Source organism: Salvia miltiorrhiza, chromosome 7 (genome assembly GCF_028751815.1).
Source record: "Salvia miltiorrhiza cultivar Shanhuang (shh) chromosome 7, IMPLAD_Smil_shh, whole genome shotgun sequence".
Lineage (NCBI taxonomy): Eukaryota > Viridiplantae > Streptophyta > Magnoliopsida > Lamiales > Lamiaceae > Salvia > Salvia miltiorrhiza.
Window position 1 is genome coordinate 1,522,958 of NC_080393.1, and position 26,334 is coordinate 1,549,291.

Sequence of the window (26,334 nt, forward strand, 5' to 3'; positions counted from 1 at the left end):
GAGGCGAATCACAAGAAGAGATTCAGCCATATCAAAGCTTGGAAAATCCTCTGCGATTGTCAAAAGTTCGCGTCGCAAGCCACCGATGTCCACTCCGCCAAGAAGTCAAAGAGATCCGACGTGGAGCCAACAACAACTTCATCGGAACCGAGCATCACCACGAGGCACGAAAGAGGCGAAGCGAGATAAAGTCAAGGGCAAGAAGAGGGAAGCCTCTTCCACACAGTCGTCGTACTTCGAGGCGCTTGAGAAAGTCGTCGTCGAAATGAAGGAACATGCAATCCAAATCAGTGGCATCGCCAAAGCAAAAAAGACGCTCGCCGCGGTAAAAAGGGAGGAGCTCGATTTGAAGATCCTCAATATGGATACTTTGAAGATGAACAAAGCTAAATTGACATGGGCACAACCATTTGATCCAAGAGGTGCTCAAGCGTCGAAGAATCATGTAGTTTAGGATTTTTAAATTATGTTCTTTTTTTAAAGTTATTTAAATTATTTAATTTTTAGTTTTAATGTAATGTTTAATTTTATTTTCAATAAAAATTAAATATTTTAGCATAAAAGTGTTGAAATTGGAATTTTGGTGGAAATGAGGATTTTAGCACCAAGGTAAGAACTATACATTGGAGGGGGAGGTGCTTAAGGTGGGGACCACCATTTAAGACCTAACTTAAGCACCTCTCATTGGAGATGTTCTTAGTCGGTAACCCGATAATCACGATTTGATTATCTGGTTAATCGGTATATCCAAAATTTTTTAAAAATTATTAATCACATATTGATTTAATGATAAAGAAATCAATTAACGAATTAATTAATCTTCGATATCCATTTAAACAACCATACGAGACATTATCTCTATTACTATAATGTAATTTTATCAATAAAGAGTAGGGGTGAGACCGTGAGAATTGAGTCGGGTTCGGGTATCCTACCTGAAAAAATTGGATACCCGGGCCTGAATTAGAAGGGACACCCTGTACCGATTTCGAACTCGATTTTATAATCGGGTATCCTAATATCCGAGTCGGATATTCGGGTACCTTAAATTACCCGATCAAATGTCAAGTTTCAGAAGTCAAACTGTTAATTCGGACAAATATGGTGGTATTCGGGTACTCAAATTACCCGATTTGGCTTAATAGGGTATTTTGATTAACTTAATGTGATTTTATTTATTTATTTCTTGTATGATTTTGGTGCTGCAAAGCATCAAAATCATACAAGAATTTTATTTAATTATTTTACTATTTTATCATATATTTTATAGCTCCTAAATTAAATTTATGGTTATAAAATATAGGATAAATAGTAAATATTTAATTAATTATTATTATTATTTTGAAAAGGGGGTTATAAGGAGTATAATGTGGCTATGAATAGAATGACCCCCAACATTATATACTTACGTTCAAGAAGTAATATCATGCATGCTAACTTTGTCTAGCTAAAAGTACTAGAACTAGAAATGTTTAGGGATCATAATTCATCCGAAACTCCAAATTAATTAACTTTGACAAAATATATATCAATGAAATTATAACATTATATTAAAAAAAATCCAATTAAAGGTTCAAGTCTCATTGAAAGTCCCATGGCAAAAACCCAGTAAAAAACACTAAAAAATCCAATTAAAGGTTCTCGTATTCAGATTGTTGCTCCTCCTGAATCTGTTTCGCCGAGGCCACAGCAGAATCGCTGCACCATTTTAACTCGATTAATTGGAGGGTTGAGATTTCTCCAATGCCGGCGGGGATTTCCTCTAGCTTCTCACAAACTCCTATAAAGAGATGGCGGAGTCTAGGGAAGTTGGTTTCATCAGCTCTCCAACGCACCAGGTCTAAATAATAGAGTTGTAGAAACTGCAATGACCTGAATTCATCTCCTTCTGCTATTTCCCACTCATTGCTTGTGAAGGTGCATCTGTACATCTCGAGCACTTCCAGATTCGGTAGTGCACACAGAGCCGTCGTCGCTGCCGGAGTTATTACACAAAGATTCAGACTTAATTTTCTAAGAGTAGATGGAAATTTGAGTGCGTGCACATAACATTGACTCAACAATGAATCCCAGCTTAATGTTTGGAGTTTGTGAAGATGACTCAGATCAACTACTTCACTCTTCCCTGATGAGCCTTCAATTGGATACTCAGATCAACACACGCCTCTGCATTGCTCTCGTCGACATGTTTGTTAGGCGCGGGGACCCACGGAGCGCGATGGAGGTGTTCTGGTCGATGAAGGAGAGAGACGTATCCGCATGGACTACAGCAATCGGAGCGATGGCAATGGAGGGGAACGGGGAACGAGCCCTCGAGCTTTTCCACGAGATGGTCCGACGAGGGATTGCGCCGGATCAAGTAGCTTTCAGTGGAGTTCTTACAGCTTGTAGCCATGCCGGTTTGGTTGACGAAGGAATGCTTGTGTTCAACAGCATGAAGGAATACGGGATCGTTCCGCACGTCGTCCACTACGGGTGCGTCGTTGATCTACTCGGCCGCGCGGGTTTGCTAGACGAGGCGCTCGAGTTCATCGACGCAATGCCCTTGGAGGCGAACGCCGCAATCTGGGGCGCATTCTTGAGCGCTTGCCGGAAGCACGGGAACGAGAAAATGGCCAGCCGTGCCGCTAAGATGATGAGCGAATGTAGCAGCGACGGCGGCGATCATACGGGTATCCACGTCCTCCTATCGAACATATACGCGTCCGCCGTGTTATGGAGCAACGTTGCTCGAGTCCGGACGCGTATGAAGGAACGGGGCATGAGGAAAACCCCGTGTTCGAGCGCGATCGAGGTCGGCGGGGTCGTTCGCGAGTTCACTTCCGGTGACGAGAGCGCGTGCTGTAGTGAACCCAAGTATTTTGTATGAATTTCTCACGAATTTGCAATGTAACAGTGTTTAGAATTGGGAGGGAAGAGAGAGAGAAAGAGAGAGTAGAGAGAGAGTAGGAAGAAATTTGGATAATTCCCCTTCTGCGAAAACTTGGAAAACAAGTGATACAAAAAGGTGTGGTCCCAACAGCCCAACAACTCCACACATTCTTACTTGGAAATTACAAATTAAATAAAACTAAAACAATACTTGATAAAAGCTAACTAAGGAACACGTCACCAGCTAGCCCCCAATTCTTCTCTTCAATCCCTAAATTTTTCTATCTCATTTCTTTCAAGATCGCATCTTGAATCACCTTCTTCTCTGAACCCTCACAATCCACAACATTACCCCCCGCCGAAGAACATCCTTGTCCGCAAGGATGAAGAGAAGGAAATTTCCGGCGAACATGGTTCAAGTCTTCCCACGACCGAAATCCTGCGTTGTCCTTCGACCACTGTACCAATATCTGCTCAACGGGGACACCCTTTCGATGGATAATACGGGTGTCTAAGACAACAAAAGGCTCAATCTTGAAATGCCCATCAGAATCCGTATCTGGTAACTCAGCAACAGGTACCAATTTCTCACTGATGCACTTCTTTAAGAGGGAAACATGGAAAACAGGATGAACCCGAGATGACTCAGGAAGATCGAGTCGGTAAGCCACAGTCCCGACCTTCTCCAGAACAGTATATGGCCCATAGTAGCGAGATGATAACTTGAGATTTTTCCTTAAAGAGACCGAATTTTGCCGATAAGGTTGGAGTTTGAGGTAGACTTGATCTCCCACCTGAAATTCTCTGTCTTGTCGGTTCTTATCTGCATAGGTTTTCATTCGATTTTGGGCAGAGATGAGATTCTCTCGAAGTAGTCTGATAAATTCCTGCCTCTCCGCCATAACATCCTTAGCTTCTTGATTAGTGGAGTCCAAGTAGGAGCCTAATCCCAACTGCGTTGGAGGAAACCCATAGAGAGCTTGAAAGGGAGTGCACTTTAAGCTGCTATGGTAGTTAGTATTGTACCAATATTCAGCTAAAGGTAGCCATTTTAGCCATTGCTTAGGTGTGGAACTGATCATACACCGTAGATAGTTTTCCAAGCATTGGTTGAGCCTTTCAGTCTGCCCATCAGTCTGCGGATGGTAGGAAGATGACATATCCAATGAGGTTCCAATTAGCTTAAACAAGTGCTTCCAGAATAGGCTGGTAAAAACCTTGTCTCGATCAGAGACGATGCTCACAGGAGGCCCATGCAACTTATAGATGGTGTCTAAGAAAATCTTAGCAACAATCTGACTTGTATATGGATGAGATAGAGCAATAAAGTGACCATACTTGGTGAACCTGTCCACCACAACTAAGATAACATCCTTTCCACCAGATTTAGGCAAGCCTTCGATGAAGTCCATAGAAATATGTGTCCACGCTGTAGTCGGAATAGGTAATGGCTGTAAAAGTCCGGGAAAAGCGCCAACATCAGATTTGTTCCGCTGGCACACATCGCAACCTCGCACCATAGTGATAACATCTGCCTTCATGTTGGGCCAATAGAAAAAATTGCTAAGCCGTTTATAAGTTCCTTGTACCCCGGAATGCCCACCATAAGGAGATTTGTGTACTTCAGTCAATAAGTCAACCCTCAATGAATTGTCTGAGCCAATGACCAATTTTTCCTTGAATCGTAATAGTCCAGAATGCAGCTGGTAGTCCTCATAGGCCGTGTGATCGATAACTTTTGCTGCCAAAACCTTTGACAAATGAGGGTCAGCCTCATAACTTCTAGCAACCCTTTGTACCCACTGTGGAGTGACAGTAGTGAGAGCAGAACACTTTGCCTCTGGCATGACACACCTCGATAAGGCATCAGCTGCCTTATTCTCAACCCCCTTTTTGTATTGTATCTCATAGGTAAGTCCCAATAATTTGGTAAGCCATCTTTGTTGTACAGGATTGACAACCTTTTGATCCAGTAAATGACGTAAGGCCTGCTGATCTGTTTTGATGATGAAGTGGTGCCCTTGTAAATAAGATTTCCACCGTTGTACCGCCATGACCACTGCTAAAAATTCTTTTTCATAGATAGAGAGAAGTTGATTCTGAGGACTCAAGGATTTGCTCATGAAGGCTATGGGTCTGTGGTTCTGCATTAGAACAGCCCCCACTCCAAATCCACTAGCATCCGTTTCCAGTACGAAAGGTTTGCTGAAATCTGGCAAAGCCAAAACAGGGGCTGTTGACATAGCTTCCTTAAGCTGGTTAAAGGCCACTTCAGCTTCAGAATTCCACTTGAAATTGTCCTTCTTAAGCAATGAAGTCAGTGGTCTGCTAATCAATCCATACCCCTTGATAAATTTTCTGTAGTACCCCGTTAAACCAAGAAATCCCCTTAATTGTTTAACTGTCTTAGGCACAGGCCAGTTGAGCATACATGAAACCTTGGTTGGATCGGTAGCAACTCCTTCACGTGTGATTATGTGGCCAAGGTATTCAATGTTTTGCTGGCCAAACTGACATTTACTTCGCTTGGCATATAGAGTGTGATGTCTAAGCAACTCTAATACTTTCCTCAAATGAAGTAGATGGTCTGACCATGATCTACTATATACCAAAATATCATCGAAGAACACTAGAACAGATTTCCTTAGTTGCTCCTGGAACACCCTGTTCATAAGTGCTTGAAATGTAGCAGGCGCATTGCAAAGCCCAAAAGGCATCACCAAAAATTCATAGTGCCCTTGGTGGGTGTTAAAGGCTGTGTATTGTCTGTCTGACGGAGTAACCAATATTTGAAAATATCCCGACCTTAAATCAAGTTTAGAAAAGAACTGTGCACCAAACAACTCATCCAGTAGCTCATCAATCAATGGAATGGGGTAGTCATTTTTAATAGTGAGAGAGTTTAAGTACCTGTAATCAACACACATTCGCCATGTGTTATCCTTCTTTTTTACTAATATGACAGGAGCAGCAAAAGGGCTCCTACTATGTTGTATTATTCCTTCTTTCAGCATTCCTGCAATTATCTTTTCAATTTCATCCTTTTGACTGTGAGAAGTCCTATAGGGGTGTTGTTGCTTTGGAACACTATTGGGCTTAAAGCTTGATCTGATGTTCTATCCCTCGTGCAGGAGGCAGGCCTTGGGGATCAGCAAAAACATCAGCAAATTCTTCCAAAAGAGGAGTAAGGACTTCTGGTGCATTGCTACCTGGCACAGGAGGTATCAAAAGGTATGCTTCTTCCACTTCTGTGACGTCTTTGGAAAATAGGGTATAGAGTTGCACCTCACTGAGAAGATGGCAGTCGACACTGTTAGTAGCAGCCTGTAACTTTACTTTTTTACCATTCCAATTTACTGTGAAAGTCATCTTGTTGTAGTCCAATTCAATAGGAGTACAATATTTTAGCCAATCACCCCCTAGAATTAGGTCATACCCTTCACTTGCTAGAACCCTGGGAGAATATATGAATTGGTGCCCTTGTACACCCCAAGTGAAATTAGTAGCCTGGCGAGTGCTAATTAATTTCTGGCCATTAGCTACTCGTACCATAATAGGCTTCACTTCTTCCATCTTACACCCTAACTTCTTGGCTGTGCTCTCTTGCAAGAAGCTGAGGGTACTGCCAGTATCCACTAGTATGTGTAATTTATGCTCTTCCACCTCACCTACCACCTTCATAGTGGTGAGACCTATCTCTCCCATTAAGGAATGTAGGGACAACTGAATTTCCTCCATCGGTTCTGTAATAGGGTCAGCAATTAAAGTTTCACCTTCAATGCCTTCATATTGACTATATTCCATCTCTTGTTCCTCAGTCATTGTCATAAAAAACACCCTGTGCTTGCACTTGTGACCATAGACATAAGGCTCATCACAATTAAAGCATAAGCCCTTCTCCCGTCTAGCTGCTCTCTCAGCACTAGTTAGTAACTTGATAGGTGGCTTCAAATTATTTTGGGTAAATGATTTAGTAGTAGCAGCATCTTCTCCTGGCCTTTTAGAAATAGGTCCAGCGCTAGAAAATGGCCTATTAGAAGTAGGTTTTACCCGCCTTGCTATAGCCTCCAAGGTTGAGATCTGCCTTTGCCCAATTTCAATGGCCTCTTGTAGTGTTCCAGGCTTGAACAACATCATGAAGTTCTGCAGTTCCTCCGATAATCCACTGACAAAATTAGCGACAAAATATTCTTCAGAATACTTAATACGGCTGCTTAATAATAAACATGCCCTTAGTTCTTCAAATTTCTCCACATAGCTGACATAGGACCCACTTTGCTTCAGATTCTTGAATTCCATAATGATTTTACTCTCATTAATATCTTCAAATCTAGCTGCCACCACTTGGAGGAACTGATCCCAACTCACATCTAACACACTTTCATACCCAAAATTCTGAAACCATTGCAAAGCCTTCCCCTCAAAATTATGGATAGCCAATTGTACCTTATGCTCATCAGTCATAGCAGCAGTTAACTTAAAATAACTATTGCATTTGATGATCCATGCCCGAGGATTAGTTCCATTAAATCTAGGAAAATCAACCTTATGAAAAGAATTTCCCATACCAGATTGTGGGTAGTCTATCTTAAATTTAGAGGTGTAGCTTGAATTTTTTGAATGATTACCTCCAATTTGAAATCCCGATGGTGGATCTCCTAAAATAGACTCATCTTCTCGGTAAGATTTTCCCTTGTCCAGATTCAGCAGTTGCAGCTGGATTTCAGCCAACACCCCAGTAAGATGATCATATTTTGTGTCAATTCCCTGCATTTTCTGATCAATAAATGTGATATGTTCCTGTATTCGCTCCTCAGCAGCTGCACGCTTCATGCTTTCTGTTTGAACATATTGATCTAATTTCTTTTGTGCTTCCTGTAGATCTTTGAATCGAGTTGCCTCAGCCATGATTTGCCCACGATCGTGCTCAGCAACGCCAAGCCCAGACTCTGAGATACCAATTGTAGTGAACCCAAGTATTTTGTATGAATTTCTCACGAATTTGCAATGTAACAGTGTTTAGAATTGGGAGGGAAGAGAGAGAGAAAGAGAGAGTAGAGAGAGAGTAGGAAGAAATTTGGATAATTCCCCTTCTGCGAAAACTTGGAAAACAAGTGATACAAAAAGGTGTGGTCCCAACAGCCCAACAACTCCACACATTCTTACTTGGAAATTACAAATTAAATAAAACTAAAACAATACTTGATAAAAGCTAACTAAGGAACACGTCACCAGCTAGCCCCCAATTCTTCTCTTCAATCCCTAAATTTTTCTATCTCATTTCTTTCAAGATCGCATCTTGAATCACCTTCTTCTCTGAACCCTCACAATCCACAACACGTGCACAGCCTCGATGCTCGAAGAGATCGACTCGAGGCTCAGAGAAGCAGGGTATGCTCCGGATCTAACGAACGTCTTGCTCGATGTTGACGAGCAAGAGAAGGAGTTCTTGCTCGGTCGACACAGCGAGAAGCTCGCCATCGCTCACGGCCTCGTCTCCTCCGCCCGTGGAACACCGGTCAGAGTCATCAAGAATCTCCGAATGTGTTCCGACTGCCATTCCTTCGCAAAAATGGTCTCCAAAGTGTATGATAGAGAGATAGTTGTTAGAGATAACAATAGATTCCACTTTTTCCAGCAAGGCTTGTGTTCTTGCCGTGATTACTGGTAAACAAACATGATACAGATCTTTCATCAAACATCTTGAAATCAAAGCTACAAATTATCCCAAACTAAAATTCAAGATCCAAGCTTTGGGAAAATGGCGTCTATAAAAGCATGATACATAGGGTCAGCTGCCCAGAGCTGAGCGAGGTGATGCGGAGACGAGGTTCGTCGGTGTATCTCTTCGACGAGCCAGATGGTCACCTCGGCTTTACAAGGATGGATGATCAAGTCGAGTGGGACGTCCTCGTCCTCTGCTCCGAGCCTCTCCCGGTCCATCCTCTGCAAGTGGATGTTGGTGAGGTAGTGCAGAGGCTGCTCGTACATCTGCTTCATCGAGGCTCCGAGTCCGGTCCACGACGTGTAGGGAATAACAGCGCTCCGCTTAGTCGGTATCGGGATCGACTTCATGTATTCTTGGTAGCTTGCTGCTCTTCTGAACAGCCATGCTGCATTTTAGCTTACATAAGCATCAACATTTGCAAGAGATGTATCTAATTAAACATGGTGATTATGAATAATAGCTTCTTGTTATCATTTTCTTTGGTTTTTCCTCTAAATGCTTTATGTTATTTACCAATTTAGTGCATTTTTGACACCAAATAACATAAAAACTGTTACAAATTAGAAAACTACATAAAACTAAACTACATAAAAACTGTTACAAATTAGAAAACTGAAATCCATTGATAACTCAAGATCAACATAACAAGAATTTTAGATAAAACTAAACTTCAACAAAGCCAATAAAGCAAGGTATGTGATAATGACATCTCAAATTAAAGAGAATAAGAAGGGGATGACACAAAAAATGCATTTTGTTTTACTTTAAAGGCTCTGCTACAACTTATCTAGCTCCATTTGTACTTGAGATTTTCCAACTCGACTAAAATGTATTCACGCACCAAATTCATGACCTCGGTGTCTGGCATCCTATGAAAATTTTATGGTACGATTCACCAAGTAAAATGAACTCATAATCAGGTGGTATGCAAGATCGAATAATTAGTTAGCTCATATATGAAATAAGCAGTTCATGGATCAAAAGGATGACAAGACACTCGGTCACCGTAATATGTATTAACATGATCCCTAGCTAGATATATAAAAACCGATAGAAAGCTAAACTAGAAATATTGAGGGCAATTCAAATACCTTCAGCAGATAATTCTAGGGCAGGTTCGTCATTTGGCTTCTGGCTCCGTGAATCATCATTTTCCGCTTCAGATGAAGACGAGTCGTCGTCTGATGAAATCTCCACTTGCTGACTAGATGCAGGCCTCTTCATGGCTACACCTACACAGTTACGTTCGTTCACAAAAAAAAAAAAAAAATGGGGGTTTGTTAGATGAATTCGTTGGAAACAAAATGCGACAAAAGGAGTGCTAAGTAGTTGACACTGGAGCCCATAAAAGAGATTACAACTAAAGGTATTTATTGATTGTACTCTTTAGTTTATGCTTCATCGACTCATGTACTGGTTCCTTAATCTGTTACAAATCTGACACTTATGTCACAAAATCAGTGATTAGTGCCGAAAATGCATATGAATTACTGGAGAAATTCTACAGATCAATGCTGCAGATATATGATGCTATTTACTGATGACAATCAAAATACTAAGAATTTGCAAAAAAAATCCCCAATTAGGATTTACTGAAGCTGAGGATCTCCGTATCCAAAAAAGCATTAATAACTAGCATGATCTTGTCTATCTACTAAAGTGGGGTTCACTAGCAGTAAACCAGCTACGCCAAATATAAGTACACCGAGCAATATAAAAACGCAACAGCCAGCAGAAAAATCACTAAGAATATCTTGATCCTAGTAGAAAGAACAGTCATATAAATGAAAAAAGATCCAAAAGCATACAAATATCACAAATATTTTCACAATTTGATTGAAATTAGAATAGGGGTCCAATCCCATTGAGATAGAAAAGGAAAGAAAGAATTGCAGAATTAAGATCCAAAATCCAAAATATATCTAGGATTCACCATTGAGATTTGAGGTTAAGCTGAAGAGATGCTGAAACTAGAAGGGTTTTAAAAGTGTTCAAGCTAAAACGGAATCAGTGAATCAAGAGGATGTACCCCGTAAATAAGGCGGTGCAGTAAGACGCATGATTTCTTGGCTGTGTAAGCAGGGTAAGAATGGAGTCGCTTGGTTCAGGAGACAATGGTTAGAGAAATATAGGGAATCTACTGTTAGAGATCTAAGTCGAGAATTGGGGCTCTTATTTAGTAGTATTTCCTAAGAATTTTCATTCCCAGATTTACTTAAATCAAATTTACTGGGATTTGGTGGGTGTTATTTTCTACAAAATATTTCAACTAATAAAGACAAGATGAAATTCGGTTGAAATAAATAAACATCACTCCCACGACCAATAAGACAAAATCCAGATAAGCAACATTTATTTCTTCACATTTCGAGAGACTCACTTGCACGTGTGGGCTACGATTTAGATTACGGAATTACCTAGAAATAACATATATAAAAGAAATTGAAGGATTCCCGAGATCAAATGAAGTCGAATCAGCTAGTCAGTGCTTAACTAATATGTTTGTAGCTTTACACATCAAGATAAGGTAACATTTACAGAAAATAGCATGCGACTGAAGTCAAGAAAGGATGTTGCATCAGAATATCATAATTGATAATTCCAAAAGGAAAGCACATACAACCGATGATTTCATAGACCCTTAGCCAAATGAGAATCAGCTACACAATTTCACTTAGTTCCTAGCTGCATATGCCAGGAACCACACAACTGAATAGAATCATGAATCTTTAAGGACTCTTAACATTTTGTTTAAGGACAGCAGCTGTTGTCGTGTCATGACCTCACTAGCCTACTTCTAGAGACTTTTCTTACAATCACAGCATATGAAGGAAATTTCCTTTGTTCTCGTATCATTACCTAGTGCTCTCTGCTTTCCTGCATTTCATTTTCTAGATGCTAAATTACAAGTTTTTGTCTAGCTGCTAAGGTTGTCAACATTTTACTTAAGTGTACTTATGCACACAACCATAATCGTTTAAATGCAATCAGCAAAGTATATTTTGCGATTCAAACAGATACCAAATAATCAGCCCACAGCATAGATAACCTGAAATTGCAACTTCAATAAACTATCATGGCTTGCTAGGAATGAGTTTAGATCACTTGGAACTAATAGATTTTCAGATGCTTCTTAGAGTTCTTTATGACCCGGTTCTCTTTCCATTGTTTTCTCTTCCATGAGCTTCACTTACACATAATTGTTATGTTCTAAATAGGGACTAACAGAAATGCTAAAGCTTAAACTTTCGCCTCATGTATCGCCTTTCTCATCATGAACAAAGATACTCAATTTACCCAACATGTCCCCAAACATCAACTCACTTTTTCATATCTAGCACCTTCTCTCTTTTTGACTCACGAATCAAATTACATAGTTCAAGTGCATGAATATGCTCTATATCATTACCAACCTCTCTACCGAAGAAGTCATAAACTACCAAAACCAACACAATCAAAGTCACGCTTCCGGTTAAAGCACTCGAGATATAACCTCACTAAGCAAACATATAAGCATATAACTATCCTAGGACCCAAGAACGAAGAAGAAAGTATACTAAAAAACACGTAATCCTCTCCAAGCCGATATATTATTTGCAAACAGAAACAAATTTAGATATCTATTTGATTCATATTTTAACAGAAGGAAAATGAGCCAAAAATATTTTTGCCCCATTATCAACAACAAAAATCCCAAAATTCAATATTACCAAAGCCCTTCATTTCAAAAAGAGCAAGCATTAGAATGAGCATTCATGTTAAGCAAAATCATAAACTTCAATAAACCAAAGGATAAATTCCTTTGCAACTTCAGCACAGCAGAAAGCTAAAATGTCAAGAAAAACAAGAATTAATAAATAAATAGTAAAACAGACATGCAATGTATCGTCTGTTTTGTACTAATGCGTGAGCAAGAAAGACTGATAAAAAAATCAAATTGCTAGCAACCCTTATTAACTCCAAGATCAAATTTCCAGCAGTAACAGAAAAATTCAAAAGATAAAGAAACACTAATTTTGAATTCTTGATTACAGAATGTGGGGAATTCTCTAATACCTCATTTAAAATCAACTTACAAGATGCAGAGAGAGAGAGAAACCGATTCTTGGCTGGTTCCAAATTTTCCTCAAAAAAAAAAAAGATTATATCCAAATAGAGCAAAATCAGATTATACCGCAGAGTTGCTTTTCCTTTATTTTTATTTTTAATTTCTTTAATTTTTAGAGGCTTGATTTTGGTTTGCAAATCAAACTTGAGCAATATATATATATATAGTGCATATTTAATGGGCCCAGCCAGCATGTGATGGGCCTCAAGGCCCATGTAAATCATACATCTCGGCCCATCTTAATTTAACCTTTTTTGGAAGAATAAATTTGATTTTCCACGAGATTTAGGAGGGTGTATTCGTTATGGATTTCCACAGACTTTAAAAAGTCCATGGAATTTAAATACCATGGAATTCACATATATTCCAAACGACTTTCAAAGAATTCGTGGTTGGATTTCACCCCGATTTTCACTGATTTTCAAAGACTTTATGGGATAATTTTGGAATTGAATTCCATGAAACCAGCGCCCGCGGAGAACCAGCGCCCGCTAGAAGAGACCCAGCACTCGCTGGAAACCCAGCATGGAGAATGATTGAAACAAGTGAGTGAGATTTTACACAATAATGCTTGATTCAATTTCAAGGCATGAATGGAACATCTCTGGAAACTCACCAAGTATTCTGCAATCTATACTCTGACAATAAATAATGCACCTATATCTTCGTAGCACTCTGTTTCCACCAACAGATGATTTTGATATTATGTTAATATCAACTTCCAGTGAAAAGAAATAAGGAGGCAGGTTCATAAGCTTATAATCAAAGATCACATTAAGGAAAATCGAAGACCCTACAATCAAGAACATGATTATGTTTGTGTTAAATTCGATTTTTTTTTTTTTTTGATAAATGTTAAATTCGAATTTACTAGTCATAGAAGAGTGCACCTAGTTCCCCCAATCCATGTACATTATTCGTGGAAATTCATGCCGGCAATCTACCAATTCTCTGACGAACTAGATTGCATTGTGTTAATGAAACAATGCATGATGTATCACAATTCAGATTTCATGCCCGTTTAAGTCAAACTGCTATTGCATGATATTGTCCATAAAAGTCCAACTATGGCAATTCCTGTTACCGAAAGGCCAGATACAATATGCACTCAAGACAATATGCCAGATACAACTATGGCAACCCAGCGGCCGCTGGGAACCCAGTGGCCGCGCACACCCAGCGCTCGCTGGACACTCTCAACGATTGTTGAGTTCCAGCGCTCGCTGGCTTCTTGGCCGCGGGCGCTGGAACTCAGCGCTCGCTTAAAATTTTATGGATTTCAATTCTCGTGGTTCTTGGCCGGATTTCGTCGTGTGTATTTTTTGGATGAAATCTATGAAAGTCATTCCGGATTTTAAGTCAACGGAATAACGAATACACCTAGATTTGTATGGATTTTAAAAAGTCTTGAACGAATACACCCAGATTTATAAGGACTTTTAAAAGTCTTGAACGAATACACCCAGATTTCTGCAGACTTTTAAAAGTCTTGAACGAATACACCCAGACTTTTAAAATCCATAGAAATCCATCAAATTCCACAACGAATACACCCCCCTTAGTTATAGTTATAACTAGGCAAATGAGATCTTATGTTCCATAATTTACTGTGTTTAGACTAAATGAGATTTAGTCGTGTTTCATTCTCAATTTATTATAAGTTTAGACAGTTGTAGATTGTAGTTTTCATGGTTTGTTTCTAGATCGGGCCAGCCCTATCGAGTTTCGGGTTAATCGGGTGCGGGCTAATCGGGCTGAGAATTTTGTCGGGTTATAAATTTTCAACCCTAACCCTAAACGTTCTAGTTTCGGGCTAGTCCATCGGACTAATCGGATTAAAGGCGTAAAAATAAAATAATCATTTAATGATCTAATGTATAATGTATAATGTATAATATATATATATATATATATATTTATATATATATATATAGATATATATATATATATATATATATAAATCAAAGATATAAATTATATAACTCGCATGAAATGCAAAAATATAAAATATTGAAGAAAAAAAAATCAAGATTACATAACATATAACATAAGTTGGTAACAATAAGGCTGCGTTCTCTTTGTGGGAAAAGAATGGAAAACAAATAATTTCCCTCATTTTCCATCTTTTTCATGTGTTCTCTTTGTTAGCAAATTTTCTCCGGGCAGGAGGGAAAATTTTCCCGGGCAGCCCCTTTTCCCACATTTTCATCCCAAATCATGATAATATTATCATGACCTGTAGGTGTGACCAAAGAGAACGCACCCTAAAATGTTCAACTTTGTTAAAGAAAAAATAATAAAATATCCAACAATAGTTTGAACTCATGGAATCAAAGCATCTAAAAAATACAGAAAAGTGAAATGATGAGACTTTATAATATTTTGTTATTTTTTAATTTTTATATCTAAATATTTTATGTTAAGTATTCGGGTTTCGGCTAGCCCATCGGGTTAGTCGGGCCGACCCTATCGGGTTAAAATTTTTTAACCCTAACCCTCTAGGATTGACGAGTTAATCGGGCCTGCCCACGAGTTTCGGGCTAGATTGACATCCCTAGTCAGAATCTCGTATTGAACTTTCCTTGAGAACTTAATTAGATCTCATTTTTTATTGTTTCCGAGAGAAAATCGACTTTTTGATCTATTTATTTATATGTTGAAGGTATGAATTGATTGAGAATGCTATTACTAGAGTTGCTTCTCTTCAAAAATATCAGAGACTTAACTAATTTAAAATCAAACCAGATTTTGCACAAAGGCAGCCTAAATGCGGCGGCTAAATATCATGCATGCCAACTTTACTACTGTCAAGCAACACGAAACAAAAGAGGAAAAAACAATCCAATAAGAAAAACAATCTTCATCTTCCTTTCTTTTCTCTTCCTCTTTATGTGCTCTGTAGATATATATGCCACACAAGAAAATTCATCAGGTTAATGAAACCCAACAACATGATTAAGTAAGATTTTTGCTCCAAAATAAAAATAAAAATAAAATATTATCATACAAATATATATGTGCGCGAACAGGTGTTTGGAAAGCAAGGCGAAAGATTTTATTTATGCTTTTTGGATAGGCAGAGAGTGATAATAAGACTGACCTTTAGGAGTTTGAGATACGAAGTTGGAGTTGGTAGTTTTCGTATTCAAATTGCTGCTCCTCCTGAATTTGTTTCGCTGAGGCCTCTGCAGAAGGGCTGCAATAAGCTAAGTGGATTAATTGGAGGGTTGGGATTTCTCCAATGCCGGCGGGGATTTCCTCTAGCGCATCACAACCTTCTATAATGAGATGCTGAAGTCTAGGGAAGTTGGTTTCATCAGCTCTCCAACGCACCAGTCCATAACATTCTTCGAGTTGTAGAGACTGCAATGACCTGAATTCATCTCCTTCTGCTATTTCCCACTCTTCATTTGCTTCTTCTTCTTCTTCTTCTTCTGTCTCATTGCTTTCGAAGCTACATCTCACTATGTTGAGCACTTCCAGATTCGGTAGTGCACACAGAGCCGTCGTCGCTGCCGGAGTAATTACACAAAACTCCAGACTTAATTCTCTAAGAGTAGATGGAAATTTGGGTACGTGTAGATATTGATCCCCTAATGAACTCCAGATTAATGTTTGGAGTTTGTGAAGATGACTCAGATCAACTACTTCACTCATCCCTGATGAGCCTTCTAGATCATACCGGATTCCCAAGCTTTTTATATTTGGAATGCTTTCCAAGAAACCCCTTCTAATCACTGACGGACTTAGCCTCACACTCCGTATCGTCTGCAGCTTCTTCAGAACAATTTTTTTCATGTAATCATCTTCTATCCTGAGATCTGCATCCAACATGATGAGATGTCTTAACTCAGACATCTCCCACAACTCAGCTGGACAAGAGCCATCGTCTAGACTAGCAACCAAGGTTTGCAAATTACACAATCTTGATATTCCACTTCTTGGCAATGACTTGCAATTGATAGATAAGTAGCGTAAGTTCACAAGTTGTAATATTTCTTCCGGGAACTCAATCTCAATCCCAATATTATAGTGATACTTATTCATTTCAAATAAATCCAACACCCTAAGCAATCTTAATGTGAAAACCATGGGAAGTACATTCCTATCCAACTCGATCAAGAGTAGAAATGATCGAACAAGTGACATCTCTGATGAAGAAGCATACTCATCAATATCTTCCATTCCATATGATGTGTGAATACTCACACGACGCAGCTGGTTACAGAATGTGGAATTCTTGACACGTAGAAACTTGTCATCATCAGCTTTCCTAATGCATAAATCTCTCAAAAGATCATGCATGTTGTACCTCTTTGTTTCTTTTCCATCAAAATCATAACTTGTAATAACCGAAACTAGATTCCTTTCTACAAGTGACTTTAAATAAACCTTTGCCTCTTCCTCCAAACTTTTATCTCCATTCGATTTCACAAATCCTTCTGCTACCCACATCTGTATGAGCCTTGAGGCATTCATCTCATAATCTTCGGGGAATGCTGCCATATAGAGGAAACATGGTTTCAAGTGAAGCGGCAGATGGTTATAACTTAAGGATAGTATATTGAAGAACTGCTTGTCCGATTCAGCAATTGCAGCTCTTACGTCGTTCCCAATATTCTCCCAAACACCTTTCAATCTTTCCACCTTTGACAACAGCCCTCCAATCACATTGATAGCCAGAGGAAGCCCACCGCAATCACTCACAATCTTCTTCCCTATCCCTTGTAACTCATGAGGGCAATCCTCTTCTCCAAACACAATTTGGCTAAGAAGATCCCAACTTTGAGACTCGCTCAGCAACTTCACCTTATGATGCAAACTATTGGAGTCTGCATATTTGGCGACATCCGATTCCCTAGTGGTGATCACAATCCGACTCCCGTTATTGTTGTCCGGGAAGTACATCCTTATCTCATCCCAGAATTTGGTGCTCCAAATATCATCTAATACAATCATATATCTTCTACCGTACAAGCTCTTATACAAGATATCTTTTAACTCACCATCTCCCTTATGTTTATAGTCTGATCCAGTTATGCAACGAAGAAGGCTTAATAGAATTGACAGCATATTGTAATCTTGTGAGATTGTGGTCCAAGCAAGATAGCTAAAGTGGTCAAGAATGAGTGGATCTTGATAAAGTGTTCGAGCAAGAGTGGTTTTACCTATACCACCCATACCCACGATGGGCAGGATCTCCAGCTTGCTCTGCATCCCGGTCAGCCGATCCTTCAACTGGAACAAAGCTTCATCAACTCCCACCACGACGCTCTTCGAGCTCGGATCTGGCAACAGAGAAGCACCGCTCAATGAACTGCCACTCGGCATCGTCTTCCCCTCCACGAGCTTCACCACTTGTTCCATTACAGAATCAAGTTGTTGAATTTCTTGTTGTAGATCTGGCGTTGAAAAAGTAAAGCTCACGCCTTCAGGGCTGGAAAGCATTTGAGCAACCATCTGAGGTTCAATGATATCTTCAGCTCTATGTGCTGCTTCTTGGATTTGACTTTCCAAATTCTCTATGATTTTGGAGGGTGAAGATTTTTCAAGAATCTGCTGCAGAGAAGCAGCTTTTTGGAGGAGGGATTCGAGTTGTGGTTTGTTGTGATCAACAATCCAGCGTGATTGTTCAGGATTCAAGATTTGTTGTAGGATGGTGATGAGGGGTTGAAGATTGTAAGCCATTTTTCTGATCTCTTCTCACTCACAAAGGATAAGCAAATTTGAAGATATCACAACAATCATCCAATCTATATCGCTACGCAGATGTTGACTGTTGTATTGACTTTGAGCAAATAAACAAAATTGTAATAGTTGGCTATATTTCTAATAGGGTGGTTGTAGACTTGTAGTTTGCATAAATGATAAACTCTATAACTTAATAATTTTGTAGTTGGCTATAATTCGAGTAACATCTGCTTTTTTTTTTTTTTTTTTAATTATGTTGGGGCTAAGATCCTCTGCTGTTGAGGCTAGCTATATGTTGGGAAGTTTATAGCATCAAGAAAGAGTGTTATCTTTAGTAGAATGATGGAATCTTGATTGTTAGAAAGTTTTTAGCATCAAGAAAGATTGCATCTTTGGTAGAATGATGGAATCTTGATCTAAAACAAAACAATCTTCATCTTCCTTTCTTTTCTCTTCCTCTTTATGTGCTCTGTAGATATATATGCCACACAAGAAAATTCATCAGGTTAATGAAACCCAACAACATGATTAAGTAAGATTTTTGCTCCAAAATAAAAATAAAAATATTATCATACAAATATATATGTGCGAGAAAAGGTGTTTGGAAAGCAAGGCGAAAGATTTTATTTATGCTTTTTGGATAGGCAGAGAGTGATAATAAGACTGACCTCTTAGGAGTTTGAGATACGAAGTTGGAGTTGGTAGTTTCCGTATTCAGATTGTTGCTCCTCCTGAATCTGTTTCGCTGAGGCCTCTGCAGAATCGCTGCAATATTCTAAGTGGATTAATTGGAGGGTTGGGATTTCTCCAATGCCGGCGGGGATTTCCTCTAGCTCCCTACAACCTCCTATAATGAGATGCTGAAGTCTAGGGAAGTTGGTTTCATCAGCTCTCCAACGCACCAGCGTTAACTGATTGAGTAGTAGAATCTGCAATGAGCTGAATTCATCTCCTTCTGCTATTTCCCACTCTTCGTTTGCTTCTTCTTCTTCTTCTTCATCATCATCGTTTTCTTTATCGTCGTCGTCTTCTTCTTCTTCTTCTTCTGTCTCATTGCTTTTGAAGGTACAAAAGTTTATGTTGAGAACTTCCAGATTCGGTAGTGCACACAGAGCCGTCGTCGCTGCCGGAGTTATTACACAATTCCACAGATTTAATTCTCTAAGAGTAGATGGAAATTTGAGTGCGTGCACATAACATTGACTCGACAATGAATCCCAGCTTAATGTTTGGAGTTTGTGAAGATGACTCAGATCAACTACTTCACTCATCCATGAGCCTTCAACCTCATAACAGATTTGCAAGCTTTTTATATTTGGAATGCTTTCCAAGAAACCCCTTCTAATCACTGACGGACTTAGCAACATCTTATGTATCGTCTGCAGCTTCTTCAGAACAATTTTTTTCATGTAATCATCTTCTATCATGAGATATTCATCCACATATGCACTTAATATGATGAGATGTCTTAACTCAGACATCTCCCACAAGTCAGCTGGGTAATAGCTATAGTCGAATAGGTCAGCAATTAAGGTTTGCAAATTACACAATCTTGATATTCCACTTCTTGGCAATGACTTGCAATTGATAGCTAAGTAGCGTAAGTTCACAAGTTGTAATATTTCTTCCGGGAACTCAATCTCATCATACTTACTCATTTCCAATAAATCCAACACCCTAAGCAAGCTTAATGTGGAAACCATGGGAGATACATTCCTATCCAACTTGACAAATAGTATAAATGATCGAACAAGTGACATCTCTGATGAAGAAGCATACTCATCATCTTCCATTCCATATAATGTGTGAATACTCACATGACGCAGCTGGTTAGAGAATGTGAGCTCGGTCGAATTCTTGACATGTAGAAACCTCTCATCATCAGCTTTCTTAATGCATAAATCTCTCAAAAGATCATGCATGCTGTACCTCTCTGCTTTTCCATCAAAATCATAACTTGTAATAACCGAAACTAGATTCCTTTCTACAAGTGACTTTAAATAATCCTCTGCCTCTTCCTCCAAACTTTTATCTCCATTCGATTTCACAAATCCTTCAGCTACCAACCTCCATATGAGTCTCGAAGCCATAATCTCGGAATCTTCAGGGAATGCTGCCATATAGAGGAAACATGGTTTCAAGTGAATCGGCAGATAGTTATAACTTAAGGATAGTATATTGGAGAATTGCTTGTCTGATTCACCAATTGCAGCTCTTACATCGTTCCCAATATTCTCCCAAACACCTTTCAATCGTTCCACCTTTGACAACAGCCCTCCAATCACATTGATAGCTAAAGGAAGCCCACCGCAATCACTCGCAATCTTCTCTCCTATCCCTTGTAACTCATGAGGCCAATCCTCTTCTCCAAACACAATTTGGCTAAGAAGATCCCAACTTTGAGACTCGCTCAGCAACTTCACCTTATGAAGCAGACTCTTGGAGTCTGCATATTTGGCGACATCCGATTCCCTAGTGGTGATCACAATCCGACTCCCCTTATTGTTGTCCGGGAAGTACATCCTTATCTCATCCCAGAATTTGGTGCTCCAAATATCGTCTAATACAATCATGTATCTTCTACCGTACAAGCTCTTATACAAAATATCTTTCAACTCACCATCTCCCTCATGTTCATAGTCTGATCCAGTTATGCACTGAAGAAGGCTTAATAGAATTGAGCGCATATTATAATCTTGTGAAACTGTGGTCCAAGCAAGATGACTAAAGTGCTCAACAATGAGTGGATCTATGATTTTGGAGGGTGAAGATTTTTCAAGAATCTGCTGCAGAGAAGCAGCTTTTTGGAGGAGGGATTCGAGTTGTGGTTTGTTGTGATCAACAATCCAGCGTGATTGTTCAGGATTCAAGATTTGTTGTAGGATGGTGATGAGGGGTTGAAGATTGTAAGCCATTTTTCTGATCTCTTCTCACTCACAAAGGATAAGCAAATTTGAAGATATCACAACAATCATCCAATCTGTATAGCTACGCAGCTGTTGACTGTTGTATTGACTTTGAGCAAATAAAACAAAATTGTAGTAGTTGGCTATATTTCTAATAGGGTGGTTGTAGTTTGCATAAATGATAACTTAATAATTTTTTAATGTCCATTTGCACTCATTAAAATATTACTCCCTTCGTCTCATTACTCATGGTTTATTTCTAAATCTTTTTTGGATACAGTCTAGTTTCGTATTGCACTTTCCTTGAGAATTTAATTAAATCTCATTTTTTATTGTTTCTGAGAGAAAATCGATTCTTGTTTCTGTATGCAGATCTTACTTTTTGATCTATTTATTTATGTGTTGAAGTCATGAATTGATTGAGAATGCTATTGTAAGAGTTGCTTCTCTTCAAAAATATGCGAGAGACACTTAACTAATAAGTTAAAATCAACCCCGAATTTGCACAAATATTAAACAAAATTTCTTTTTCCATACTCAAATTTAATCTCCTCTCACCATTTATATTCTAAGTATTTCCTCTATTAATTATCAATATCAACTAATTAAAAATGACAGGAGTAACATCTGTTTTTTTTATTTATTTATTATTATGTTGGGGCTAAGATCCTCTGCTGTTGAGGCTATATATATGTTGGGAAGTTTATAGCATCAAGAAAGAGTGTTATCTAGTAGAATGATGGAATCTTGATTGTTAGAAAGTTTTTAGCATCAAGAAAGATTGCATCTTTGGTAGAATGATGGAATCTTGATTGTTACAATGTTTTTAGCATCAAGATGGATTGTATCTTTGGTAGAATGATTGAATCTAGATTGTTAGTAAATTTTTAGTAGCATTGTGAAAGTTTTGATCTTCATAGAATCTAGATTGTTAGCGTCAAGATGTTTAGAAATGGAGCTTGAAAGTAGTGATCATCCGGCCACATCGTGTTAATAAAGGTGTTGCTAGTCAATTTTGGCATATACTTATTTGGGGTGGATCAATGTTATTGTTTCTTATAAGTAGTCGCTTTATTCTCTATAATTGTATTCGAAAATAGTAGTGAAAAATCTCTAATTTGGCAGCACCACTGAATATATGTTGTGACGAACTAGGGTTAATGATTTTTGTGTTATTTTTTCTTGCATTCCTGATTGTTTTATGCTTACAAAGATTAGATCTTTAGTAAAATCTTGATTCTAATTGTGTAGAGAGTTAATTTTGGTGAAGACATAGAAAAATCTAGTGTTTTGATGTTGAATTCTCTGTTAGTATTATTTCGTTTGAAATCAATATAATATTTTAATTAACGGTTTGAAGGTTGAATTATGATGGATAACCATCCTTAGTAAATACTCTATTCGTCCTCGATGATGGCTCATTTCTTCATTCGTAACAGTGGCGGAGTCAGACTTTCAACTTTTTTTAAAAAAATAAAATGAATCGTTAAGTAAAAAAACTAAATTAAACTAAAAAGAAATAATAATCATTAACACAATTATAATTATAATGTCATTTAAATTACAAAAAATGCCTTTTAAACTAATTTTCAAGTTCATAAAGAGTAATTTCAAAAAATTAAGACGGTTAAAACTTTGCAAGGAGAATTGCAACGCATAAAAATCATTATTGTAAAATAATTTTTTTTTTGAGATTTTTTGCTCCTGCCGCTAGGGTTCCTCTAGGGTTTCTCTAGGGTTTGAGGGTAGTGCTTTTCGTCTCTTGACTCGTGGATGTTCCTCGTACGCGGGGATTGCTGATGACTTGTGTTGTTTGCTCTCGGTTTCTTCGATGGATCCAGAGGAGATTCAACATTTATTTCTTTACATTTCGAGAGACTCACTTGCACGTGTGGGCTACGATTTAGATTACGGAATTACCTAGAAATAACATATATAAAAGAATATCATGCATCAGAATATCATAATTCCAAAAGGAAGGCACATACAGCCGATGATTCCATAGGCCCTTAGCCAAATGAGAATCAGCTACACAATTTCACTTAGTTCCTCGCTGCATATGCCAGGAACCACACAACTGAATAGAATCATGAATCTTTTAAGGACTCTTAAAACATTTTATTTAAGGTCAGCGGCACTTGTTTTCGTGTCGTGACCTCACTCGCCTACTGCTAGAGACTTTTCTTACAATCACAGCATATGAAGGAACTTTCCTTTGTTCTCGTATCATTAGCTAGCGCTCTGCTTTCCTGCATTTCATTTTCTAAAAGCTAAATTACGAGTTTTTGTCTAGCTGCTAAGGTTGCCAACATTTTACTTAAGTGTACTAATGCACACAACCATAATCGTTTAAATGCAATCAGCAAAGTACATTTTGCAATTCAAATAGATACCAAATAATCGGCCCACAGAATAGATTACCTGAAATTGCAACTTCAAGAAACTATCATGGCTTGCTAGGAATGAGTTTAGATCACTTGGAACTAAATAGATTTTCAGATGCTTCTTAGAGTTCTTTATGACCCGGTTCTCTTTCCATTGTTTTCTCTTCCATGAGCTTCACTTACACGCTATCGTTATCTTCTAAATAGGGACTAACAGAAATGCTAAAGCTTAAACTTTCGCCTCATGTATCGCCTTTCTCATCATGAACAAAGATACTCAATTTACCCAACATGTCCCCAAACATCAACTCACTTTTTCATATCTAGCACCTTCTCTCTTTTTGATTCACAAATCAAATTACATAGCTCAAGTGCATGAATATGCTCTCTATATCATTACCAACCTCTCTACCGAAGAAGTCACAAACTACTTAAACCAACACAATCAAAGACACGCCTCCGGTTAAAGCAGTCGAGATATAAACTCATTAAGCAAGCATATAAGCATGGAACTATCCTAGGACCCAAGAACGAAGAAGAAAATATACTAAATTTAGATATATATTTGATTCATATTTTAACAGAAGGAAAATGAGCCAAAAATATTTTTGCCCCATTATCCACAACAAAAACCCCCAAATTCAATATACCAAAGCCCTTCATTTCCAGAGAGTATATACCATTATAAGCATTCATGTTAAGCAAAATCATAAACTTCAATAAACCAAAGGACAAATTCCTTTACAACTTCATCACAGCACAAAGCTAAAATGTCAAGAAAAACAAGAATTAGTAAATAAATAGTAAAACATACGTGCAATGTATCGTCTGTTTTATACTAATGCGTGAGCAAGAAAGACTGATAAAAAAATCAAATTGCTAGCAACCCTTGTTAACTCCAAGATCAAATTTCCAGCAGTAACAGAAAAATTCAAAAGATAAAGAAACATTAATTTTGAATTCTTGATTACAGAATGTGGGGAATTCTCTAATACCTCATTTAAAATCAACTTACAAGATGCAGAGAGAGTTCTTGGCTGGTTCCAAATAGAGCAAAATCAGATATCCAAATTTTCCTAAAAAAAAGAAAAGGATTATATCCAAATAGAGCAAAATCAATTATACCGCAGAGTTGCTTTTCCTTTATTTTTATTTTTAATTTCTTTAATTTTTATAGGCTTGATTTTGGTATGCAAAAATCAAACTTGAGCAATATATAGTGCATATTTAATGGCCCAATCAGCATGCGATGGGCTTTGAGGCCCATGTAAACCATACTTCTCGGCCCATCTTAATTATAGCCTTTATTGGAAGAAAAAATTTGATTTTCCACGAGATTTTCTTATGCTCCATTTGTAGCAATAACTAGGGATGTAAATCCGGATATCTGATGGGTTGATCCAAATAGACCGAAAACGAAGTGGATCGAAAGAATTAGTCTAGCAAAGGATAAACTTGATTGTCTCAAATCTAATAGTACGACAGTTAATAGAGTTGGCTCGATTAACGTTCATATTATAACGAGAAATGAATTTGAGACCAGACTCGTATGTTCCGAGAGGATGAAATGTAATGTTCTCACTTAAAACATTATTTTTCATTGTTTGATGGCATAATAGGATAAGTATGTTTTATTGATGTAGAAGATATAATTAAAATAGATTGAGTAAAGACAAGGTTAAGGAATATGCAAATCCCAATCCTTTCGGTGGAGTATTATTTTATGGTGAAGAACATTAGTTGACTTGATTGTGTAGGATTTATTTCTTTCACTTTTAATATTGGAGGATTAGATGATTTTGCTTTACAAGAATCCGAATTGGGTATATTTGGACATAAAGATTTGAATTCTATGATGCAACTTTTTTTTAAGTTACAAGAGGTATCTGAATACAATTAATTATGCAACTCACATGCAGGCAGGACCTCAACACCATTCAACGGTGAAAAACATCAAGAGATTTAATATTTTTTTGGAGTTAAAACTCTCTTAATTTATTTTTGAACATCACTATTGGAATCTACTATGTTTGAGAAGATTAAGAGAATAAGTTGAATATACATGGACATAGATAATGAATATGACATGCAAAATGGATGGAGTGGAATGAGTCCCACAAGAGTATGAGAACCACAAAATGCCCAAACTTATGTTTCTTAGCATTTATTTCAAAATTAATGCACCTAATTATAAAAAAATCTTTATTCTCAAATCTATATTCTATACTATATTGAAACATGAGTCATCAATTAGAATTTAATTTCAAATTGATTTGATTGATGATATTTTGTAGTTTCTGTAGAAAAAAATAATACCTCGTTCGGCTCTGAAAATTAATTAAATTTTATCATTTTAGTACATTCAGAAAAATAATACAATAAATTATTATTAAAATTATATTTATCATTTATATATTTATAATAATTCAATTACTTTTATTAAAACTCGTGGAATTAAGAATCCTTTCATAAGCCACGACATTGGTATTGGTATTTACATAATGGGATAGGACAAAAATAGAATAATCATCACATGAAATTGCAATACACTATATATATATATATATATATATATATATATATAGGAAATGACGGGAGAAAAAAAGAAAAAAAGTTTTGATGATTTTGAATGTAGAAGATACCAAT

At 37.8% G+C, this 26,334-nt stretch overlaps 6 protein-coding genes across 11 annotated transcripts; 2 read left to right on the plus strand and 4 right to left on the minus strand.

The window, feature by feature from the left end:
* The first annotated feature begins 1,588 nt into the window (after window positions 1–1,588).
* On the plus strand, window positions 1,589–8,012 carry LOC130991434 (pentatricopeptide repeat-containing protein At3g22690-like). Of its 3 annotated transcripts, none has more exons than XM_057915661.1 (3): window positions 1,589–3,533; window positions 6,003–6,102; window positions 7,753–8,012. In XM_057915661.1, exon 1 carries the CDS (start codon window positions 2,063–2,065, stop codon window positions 2,867–2,869), a length of 807 nt encoding a protein of 268 aa, XP_057771644.1. In that variant the 5' UTR covers window positions 1,589–2,062; the 3' UTR covers window positions 2,870–3,533; window positions 6,003–6,102; window positions 7,753–8,012. The 3 variants fall into 3 exon arrangements, with proteins under 3 accessions (XP_057771644.1, XP_057771643.1, XP_057771645.1); XM_057915660.1 differs by having other exon boundaries at window positions 1,589–3,448; XM_057915662.1 differs by lacking the exon at window positions 6,003–6,102 and having other exon boundaries at window positions 1,589–3,448.
* Window positions 5,968–7,779, minus strand: LOC130993019 (uncharacterized). The gene has a single exon (XM_057917740.1). It carries the CDS (start codon window positions 7,777–7,779, stop codon window positions 5,968–5,970), a length of 1,812 nt encoding a protein of 603 aa, XP_057773723.1.
* Window positions 8,013–8,201: 189 nt separating the features above from the next.
* LOC130991437 (pentatricopeptide repeat-containing protein At3g22690-like) lies at window positions 8,202–8,542 on the plus strand. Its single transcript, XM_057915668.1, has one exon. It carries the CDS (start codon window positions 8,225–8,227, stop codon window positions 8,540–8,542), a length of 318 nt encoding a protein of 105 aa, XP_057771651.1. The 5' UTR covers window positions 8,202–8,224.
* A 32-nt stretch (window positions 8,543–8,574) lies between these two features.
* LOC130991436 (protein RDM1) lies at window positions 8,575–24,832 on the minus strand. Of its 4 annotated transcripts, none has more exons than XM_057915667.1 (3): window positions 24,704–24,832; window positions 9,691–9,831; window positions 8,575–8,984 (listed from the first exon to the last, which is right to left on the minus strand). In XM_057915667.1, exons 2-3 carry the CDS (start codon window positions 9,821–9,823, stop codon window positions 8,611–8,613), a joined length of 507 nt encoding a protein of 168 aa, XP_057771650.1. In that variant the 5' UTR covers window positions 9,824–9,831; window positions 24,704–24,832; the 3' UTR covers window positions 8,575–8,610. The 4 variants fall into 4 exon arrangements, with proteins under 4 accessions (XP_057771650.1, XP_057771646.1, XP_057771648.1 ...); XM_057915663.1 differs by lacking the exon at window positions 24,704–24,832 and adding an exon at window positions 12,676–12,857; XM_057915665.1 differs by lacking the exon at window positions 24,704–24,832 and adding an exon at window positions 12,656–12,857.
* LOC130991430 (putative late blight resistance protein homolog R1B-16) lies at window positions 15,342–18,532 on the minus strand. Its single transcript, XM_057915656.1, has 2 exons — window positions 15,808–18,532; window positions 15,342–15,603 (listed from the first exon to the last, which is right to left on the minus strand). The coding sequence occupies exon 1, from the start codon at window positions 18,393–18,395 to the stop codon at window positions 15,810–15,812; it is 2,586 nt and encodes an 861-aa protein (XP_057771639.1). The 5' UTR covers window positions 18,396–18,532; the 3' UTR covers window positions 15,342–15,603; window positions 15,808–15,809.
* On the minus strand, window positions 19,070–21,313 carry LOC130993020 (putative late blight resistance protein homolog R1A-10). The gene has a single exon (XM_057917741.1). It carries the CDS (start codon window positions 21,311–21,313, stop codon window positions 19,070–19,072), a length of 2,244 nt encoding a protein of 747 aa, XP_057773724.1.
* Window positions 24,833–26,334: the final 1,502 nt, after the last annotated feature.

What these genes read in the sequence shown, in the direction of transcription:
- LOC130991434 (XM_057915661.1), top strand. Translation starts at nt 2,063, where the DNA reads ATGAATCCCAGCTTAATGTTTGGAGTTTGTGAAGATGACTCAGATCAA.
- LOC130993019 (XM_057917740.1), bottom strand. Translation starts at nt 7,779, where the DNA reads ATGGCTGAGGCAACTCGATTCAAAGATCTACAGGAAGCACAAAAGAAA.
- LOC130991437 (XM_057915668.1), top strand. Translation starts at nt 8,225, where the DNA reads ATGCTCGAAGAGATCGACTCGAGGCTCAGAGAAGCAGGGTATGCTCCG.
- LOC130991436 (XM_057915664.1), bottom strand. Translation starts at nt 10,659, where the DNA reads ATGCGTCTTACTGCACCGCCTTATTTACGGG. An exon ending in TGCACCGCCTTATTTACGGG is followed by an intron (nt 9,832 to 10,628) that starts GTACATCCTCTT and finishes GTAACTGTGTAG; the next exon opens with GTGTAGCCATGAAGAGGCCT. An exon ending in CCTAGAATTATCTGCTGAAG is followed by an intron (nt 8,985 to 9,690) that starts GTATTTGAATTG and finishes GCTAAAATGCAG; the next exon opens with CATGGCTGTTCAGAAGAGCA.
- LOC130991430 (XM_057915656.1), bottom strand. Translation starts at nt 18,395, where the DNA reads ATGGCTTACAATCTTCAACCCCTCATCACCATCCTACAACAAATCTTG.
- LOC130993020 (XM_057917741.1), bottom strand. Translation starts at nt 21,313, where the DNA reads ATGGCTTACAATCTTCAACCCCTCATCACCATCCTACAACAAATCTTG.